This window comes from Dendrobium catenatum, unplaced genomic scaffold, assembly GCF_001605985.2.
Source record: "Dendrobium catenatum unplaced genomic scaffold, ASM160598v2 fragScaff_scaffold_716, whole genome shotgun sequence".
In the NCBI taxonomy this organism is placed as follows: domain Eukaryota; kingdom Viridiplantae; phylum Streptophyta; class Magnoliopsida; order Asparagales; family Orchidaceae; genus Dendrobium; species Dendrobium catenatum.
In genome coordinates, this window is record NW_021319178.1 from 7,296,162 (window position 1) to 7,304,087 (window position 7,926).

At 38.8% G+C, this 7,926-nt stretch overlaps 1 protein-coding gene across 1 annotated transcript; it reads left to right on the forward strand.

Moving 5' to 3' along the window:
* Window positions 1-733: 733 nt before the first annotated feature.
* LOC110100980 (mechanosensitive ion channel protein 10) lies at window positions 734-2,303 on the forward strand. Its single transcript, XM_020828705.2, has one exon. It carries the CDS (start codon window positions 834-836, stop codon window positions 1,977-1,979), a length of 1,146 nt encoding a protein of 381 aa, XP_020684364.1. The 5' UTR covers window positions 734-833; the 3' UTR covers window positions 1,980-2,303.
* The last annotated feature ends 5,623 nt before the right edge of the window (window positions 2,304-7,926 follow it).

Consider the following 7,926-nt stretch of genomic DNA (forward strand, 5'->3'; position numbering starts at 1 on the left):
TTGGGTTATTAAACCTTGTTAGATTTTAGGAGGATAAAATAGAATTTGATTTAGAGATGAAAATTCTGCTAATATATTTTAAAAATAATGATTAACTAGGTATTTTTAAGTATCATTCTTTATTATTATGACAAACTAAAAATTTCTTCAGTAGATTTTATTTATGTTGATGTAAACAGTTTTTAAAATATTAAAATTCATCGAGAAGGCAGTAATTTTGAAAAATTAATATAATTATAAAATTCTGTGGAGAAAATTATTTAAAAAATATTAAAAAAGCAGTTACAAGGAAAAAATACATGAAAATGCTAATTATATTTGAAAAATAATAATAAGAAATTTCCGAAAACCAGAGTTAGGTATTGATTAGAAAAAAAAAAAAAGTTAATGGATTCTCCTCCATTTAAAACACAGCTTTCACGAAGAACAATCATTAGGCAATTTTATAAATTTGACGAAATAACTTTGTGAGGTTTTGTGAAAAACGAGGGGTTCACGTATCTAAATTTTTATTTTCCTTAAAAGTAAATCCATTATTTTAAATGCGTCTCTATAAATGCACAAATTTTAATATAAAATAATAAAATTTTAAATATGATGTTGTTTAAAAATTAAATTATATTCATTTTTTAAAAAAATAAATAAATATATTCTAGTTAAAATGTTCTATTTATACAAAAAATTTAATCTTACGTCAATTTTAATATATATATTTTAATGAAAATCCTATAAAGAATCCCGCAGAGATTCTCACTGCTGAAGCTACTTAACTACTGTTCCACTTTCCCACTTCCTGTCGTCTCCGGCCATCTCTCTCTCTCTCTCTCTCTGTAATGGGAGCTCAAAGCTCGGAGGCCTCAAACGCCAATGAGGTGATAGTCCACATGACACCTCCGTCTTCCAAAACCAACTCCGGTTTACCATCATCACAGCCGCCGCCGGCGAAGCTTCGGCCGGTACCCGCCCCTCCTGTCCCAAAGCCCAAATCCCGATTTCTGGAGCTCAACTGCCCTCCCCGACCGGGACCCCCCAAAAAATCTCACTCCCTTCCCACCGCTGATCCCATCCCCTCCTCCGACTCCGATTCCGACGACGACGATGGCACCTTCTCCGACAAGTTTCTCCCCGACAGCCCCCTTCGCCGCCGCTGCAGCTTTGGCCTCCGCGCCGCCGCTGAAGCCCTCGCTCTCGTCCCCCCCGCCGCACTCCTCATCTCCGTCATCTTCTTCAAATCCCTCCGCCATAGAAAGTTCTGGGGCGTTAAGATCTGGCACTGGTGCGTCGTCGTGATGTCAATCTTCTCCGGCCGACTCATCTCCGGCTGGCTCGTATGGATCGCCGTCTTCCTAATCGAGCGCCACTTTCTTCTCCAGGAAAAGGTTCTCTACTTCGTCTACGGCCTCCGGAAGAGCGTCCGCGGCTGCGTCTGGCTCGGCCTCGTTCTTCTGGCTTGGTACCTAGTACTAGACCCAGATCGAGCCGACGCATCTTCTACCGGCGTCTTGCTCCACCGCATCTCCCGCGGGCTCGTCGCCGTCTTCGTCGCCTGCACGATCTGGCTCATCAAGATCATCTTCGTTAAGGTGCTTGCGTCTTCTTTTCATGTGGCAACGTTCTTTGACAGGATGAAGGAGAGTGTGTTCCATCATTATGTACTCGAGGCGCTCTCCGGCGATCCGATTGATCGCGAAGAGGGGAAGATTGGGGGAGGGGATAGGCCGAGACGGGTGGTTACGGCGACGAAGTCGATGGCGGGGAGGTTGGATATGGAGAGGCTGCGTCGGCTGAGCAGAGCGAGGGTGAGCGCGGGAAGCGTGCGGCGACTGGTGGGCCACGTGATGAGGACTGGGCTGACGACGGTGTCGAGGACGGTGGATGAGCTCGTCAAGGCGGGGGAGTCGGATATCGGTGACGAGGTGGAGGCCATGGCTGCTGCCCAGCGGATCTTTAAGAACGTTGCCGGGCCTGCCAACAAGTGAGTGCTGTCAATATGCATACTTTCCTATGTTCGTTCCTATGACTGTTTCTTGGGGAAGATTTGGGCTAGAACAGGTCGACAGGATATACTAAGGTTTTTAGACCGATTCTGTGGTCCTTTTTCCATTGCTCCTTCGATCCGAGTACCGACTGGATTTTTTAACTTCTGTAATGTAATTCTTTGAAGGTAAGAAGAGGTAATTAGCCAAAGACCGTGGGAGTCGGTGTCATGGGTCCTTCAGTTTCATAAAAAATTTTCGTTAACTAAATTCAATAAAGCCCGCTGGCTAGTTAATCTAGACCCCTGCTCCAGATTTCAAAATTTACACATTTGAAAGAACTTTTGACTTCGAAATTTATGTATGTGATATATGTGTGTGTGAATTTGCCTTAGTTATCTTGATTGAGGCAGGAATGAATCTCGAGGCAAAGTTTGATTACAAATTTCATAAATTAATTTTGAGACCATCCGAGCTCCGTTTTTAGCAAACTTATAATTGAACTAAACATCTCAAAAAGACGAACCTAACGACACCAAATTCGATCTAATCCGAGCCCAAATGGGTCCAAATCGAGGACACGAAGAATGTTTGGGCTTTAAAGCATAATTTTGATGACCAAATGATTTCAAAATGTGCCATGTTTATAGTCGAAGCGAGCGGCTCAACGAGACGAATCTAACTAACCCAATCATCGAATTCTGACATCATTAAGACACTCAAATGCATGATAAACAGTCTATGATCAAGGGAGTTGATATTGGCCGTTCGAACACTCTCAATATGCCTTTGATTTTATCTCTATTTATTAACCATGCTAGTCCCAAAATTATAAGTAGACCTACCATTCTTCACAAAGAGGGAGAGAGGAAAAGAAGAGAAAGAAGAAAGAGAAATTTGATCTCTCTTGTCATCAAACTTCTCCTCGACCACTGTTAGGCCACTGACCGTCGTCGTGCTTCTGCCTGCCACCATTCGTCGCTAGACTTCTTCCAGGCCATCGATCAACACCTGACTTCTGCTCGTCCACCGACAGGCGTCAGACTTCTACCTGTCTACCAACCGACGCCGGACTTTTGCCCATCCATCGACCAACGCCAAAGTTCTGCCCGACCACGGACCAATGCTGAACTTCCGTCCGACAACTGATTGATGTCGAATCTCCGCGCAACTCTCCAAATTATTATAATTTCATCGTCCTCGAGTTTTAAGACGGGCAGGGGCGGAGGCAGGGTGGGGGCACTGGGGGCACGTGCCCCCACTGGGCGGAATAATTTTTCTCCAGTAACTTCTTCATATGCAAGCAAACAATGCAAAAAAATTGATGAAAACCATTCCGTTGAAGTTGAGTTCTCTCATCCATTAATAGCCTCTCTCTCTCTCTCTCTCTCTCTCTCTCTCTCTCTCTCCTCACTTCCGTGGACCTAGAACTAGAAATGTATAAACCAATGAATTTTTATAGTATTTTTTTATCATTCTTTTTTCAAAAAAGTTCAATTTTTTAGATTTCTATTTTAACTTGTGAAATTAAATTAAATTAAAAAAACTAATAGTAAAATTTTATTTGAGTTAAAATAATTTTATAATTAAATGAAAAAATTTCATATAATTTTTAAAACCAAGGATGTGGTCCAAATTTTTTTAATATTATTATTTAATGATTATATAGCTAATTAATGTATTTTGATTCAATTCCTGCTTTATTTATTAGCGAATATGTTGAAAAATAGTGTTTGAATTTAGATACCTTTTATGATTAAATGAGCTGACCATGTGAAAAAAACTATAAGAATGATATATTAATAGCATGACAATAATTGACTGTACATGGTCAAAAAATAAGATTCTGGCAGTATAAATATATTATATATATATATAATATATATAATATATATATATATATATATATATATATATAATATATAATATATATATATATATATATATATATATATATATATATAATTATAAGTTTTTGTGTTTATCATAATTTTATCTTTTTATAATGAAACTAAAACAATTTAAAAAAAAAAATCCTCAATGCTAGTTTCAAGCCCGTACGAAAAAAAGTTTAGGATTCTTTTTCTACATTAATGATTGTGCCCAAGCATCAAAAAAAATCCTGGCTCCGCCCTGAAGACGGGTCAATTTTGTAACATCTATAACATTTCAAATTAATAGTGCGAATCATTTCAATTGGGCTGCGTCCATGAATTTTACCTTCTTTTGGAATTTTCTCTAAAACCTGTTAGAAGTCAAGATAATATTCTTGAACTATTGATGAACGAAAAGAAAAGAGAATTGAGAAAAGATAGAAGCAGAGCATACACAGAATTTTAGAAATAGAAAATATGTTTTCATTACTCTTATACGCGTACAGGTATTCTATTTATAGATTTACAATAGTGGTTGTATACAGGCGCAATACAGAAATACAAATATATTTAATCCTATCTGCCTAATATACCCCCGCAAACTGATGGATTATGATAACAGTCAGTTTGCGTCCTGAGACTTGAAAGCAGTGTTGACCTCGATTTATGCCAGAATTGGCTTGGAGGGTTGACTGTGGTCAAATTGAACAGTCAGACCCAAGACCTCTTCTCCAATAGTTCAGTGAGTCAAACTGAGTCTGTCGAGCCCGGGCCTAGGGCCTTGGGTCAACCTTGGTGACCAGGTCAACCCGGGTTGACCCAAGTTGACTAAGAGCTCAAATCACGCTTTTTAAATAATTCAAACCCTTTCATGGCTATCTCCAACCTCCCCATTGACTTGCTTGACTGAATTGACCAAGTCGAGCTTTGACTTGGCAATCAAGTCTTAAATAGGTGTGATTATGCCATTTAGGGCGGGGAAGAGATTTATGAGCCTGATTTATATGTAATCAAATGCTCTTCGTTTTAAAACCAAAATCCCACACCTAAAAGAGCTATTTCCCTCCAAATTTCATCTAGATTTTTCTCCTAACCGCTGATCATAGGATTAAGGAGCCTTAATATACCCAAAATTAGGTTCTTTTGGAGGAATCTTTTGCTCTTGCACGATTCTAGAGACCATCTCAGGCTCTGAGATTTTGTGAGGCGCCCCACATCTCTCCCCACTTTCCCCAAGCGCGAATCCCGACGACCCCAAGCCACCGGCGGACGTCAACTTCCCGGCCGAAACCGAGCGGCACAGGACGTGCCCGAACTTCTACCCGTCCGATCGAGGTCGTTAGGAGTTGGATCAAAGGAATGTTCTAGGAGGATCCCACGAGTCCAACAAGACCAAGATTTCCTGAACACCGTGTGATTAGGTAAAACTCAACCTAGATAGAACACCTAATCAAATAACTTTTTATACTGCATATTTGTCTCGAAAGATAGCCCCCAATTAATGCTCTCAATTGTTAAAATCTGTGGTTAAAATTTCATACTGATTGTGTTGAGTTATCAGCGAGGAAACGAAGCCGAAAAACGAATTAGGGTTATCGGACGATGCGTTTTCGTTCGTTTAGTGGCTTGAATCCGACCGTTTGATCTCGCGGATCAGCGGTCGGGATCTGTCGTCCCCGTTCGGAACGCTCGGATCCTGATCCCGTCGCGTTGGTCTCGTCCGGGCTCAATCAGAACCGTTGAGCCTTTCCCACGCGGCGATCGACGCGTAGGAGCGTTGTCCGCGGGCTAAGTGACGCCAACGTCACTTGACCGCCGCCGCCGCCTCCGTATCCGCGGGATCCATGTCCGCGCGACACCTGTCGCGCGCCTTTAATCCATCAGACGTATGATTGCGGGACAAGCCATCATCGCAATATGATTGCCTGGACCCGGGAGCCATTCCGGTAGCCGCCACGTTCACACGTAACGCCGCGTGTTTCGTATTATTCACCCCCCTTCTACAACTAATACCTAAGACATGGTGTAGTCCACTAGTAATACTGCCTGTGTTAAATTAAACAATACGCCAAAAATTCCGTTTTTCTTCGCCGATTCGCGATACATAATACGCCCTATGCGATTCGTATCGTCGTCCGTGCTACTCTAATAATTTTAATATATAAGAATAAGATCTTTATTTATTATTAAAAACAGTAACAACCTTATATATATTATATTTAATATTTCAGGTTCGCTACATATATAGACTAAGTAATTAACCTTTATATTAAATATATATATTATTATGAAATTTCCTACTTATTATTTAGTTAATACTGTATTTTAGTTCTATTCATGTTTTTATATATTATTATTATTGTATTATATATTATTAAAAAAATGAAAAGAATAGCCCGCTTATTGTCTTTAAAATCAAAAATCCAATCTTTCTCGTTTTCAATCCGATTTTGACGCACACAACACCATTGTTTCGATCGTATTTTAGGATTCGTCGCATTTCTGGGAGTTTTATCTGAAAATTTAGGCTGTTGTTTCAGTATTTTCAAAACAACAAATGCTTATTTTAAAATAATTAGTATCGTATTCAAACTTTGAAATTACCATAAATTTGTCGTTTTAAGTCGCGCTGTCGACGCCACAGCACCTTGTTTTTTGTACTCTGAATTTCTGCATATTTTGAAAACTATTTTTCAGATAACAATAGCATTGTTAAGTTTTGCGTTATTACAAAAAACAGTAAATCTACCTACTTTAAAATACTATTTTATTTATATTTAAAACTTCGAAGAATTCATTATCTTCCGCTCTTCAAAATCGCATTTTTGCGAAGTAACCCTGTTCTTTTCAAAAAAGCGAAACTTATGCTTTGGAACCATTCCAGCCCTTGATTTTGCTGTTTTAACCTATCATGTATTTGGATTTCGATTATTCGATTTTTTTATAAAATTAATTATGATATTTATTTTCAGGATACAAAACCTATTTCAAACCGTTTGAACCCGATTGGTGATCAGCGGGTCTCCTTATACCTATTATTACGAACTGACTTACTATTATAATGATTTTATTTTTCAAAATATATATTATATTATAAGTATTTATAAACTATTTTAAATACACTACATAAAATCCTAATTTTTGGGAGACTTCCGTATCGTATGAATTTTAATCATGGGCTCTAGATATTGAAGAGCAATCAGGGGGAGTGTAGTGAGGTGAGTCCCAATCATTACTAATCCGTTTCTTTAGGTGTCTTGTCCTTTTTATTTCGTAGATGCATGTGTAGGCGCACCACGAAGCAACTTAGTTAGGCCTCCTTAGATCTAAGACGTGTGTTTATTTCATTTTGTACTCCATTGTATTATCCTGAAGGTTTAGACATAACATCATTTCAAAACTCCATACAGTAGCGACACTCGCCCTAAGGTACTAAAACATTAAGGAGCCTGTCTAGGAACTTAGAAGTTTTCTAGGATTAGGATAGATCCAGAAAACAACCATGAAAACTACAACATGTAAACTAGCGACATATTAAAAACATCACTGAATTTTCTAGGAATTTTAGCGAGCTTTTAAAGCTCCTTAGCTATATCTAACCCTAATTAAGACTGGTTAATAGGCCCCAGAGACCTTCCGAAAAATTTTTACAAAAATACAACCTTAGTCAGAACATTACCCGTAATACCTCATAACTGACCAGAATATTATCCTTGACCTTGGATAAATAGAGGCTCCCGTGTTTGACCTTCAGGTGACCCCTAATTGCACGCATGTGGAAATACCAGTTTTGCCGCCTAATAATTCGTTAAAAATTATTAAAAATTCCCAAATCTTCCCAAATACTTGGGAACAGCTGTTTCTGTCGATCCAGCTGACCTTTGGGAGTATTCCAATCAGTTTGAGTTGGATTTTGGAGCAAAACAATAAAAAAGAGCGCTATTTTAGTAGGAAATTTAGAACAATTCCATAAATACCCCATCCTTTAGAAATCTTATTAACTAATTGTAGAAACTCCGAATTAGGTAAACTCAACTTGACCATTAGATCCATTAGCCCTAGTTATTTAAAGATTT

Coding starts and splice junctions, on each gene's coding strand:
- LOC110100980 (XM_020828705.2), top strand. CDS start 834: ATGGGAGCTCAAAGCTCGGAGGCCTCAAACGCCAATGAGGTGATAGTC.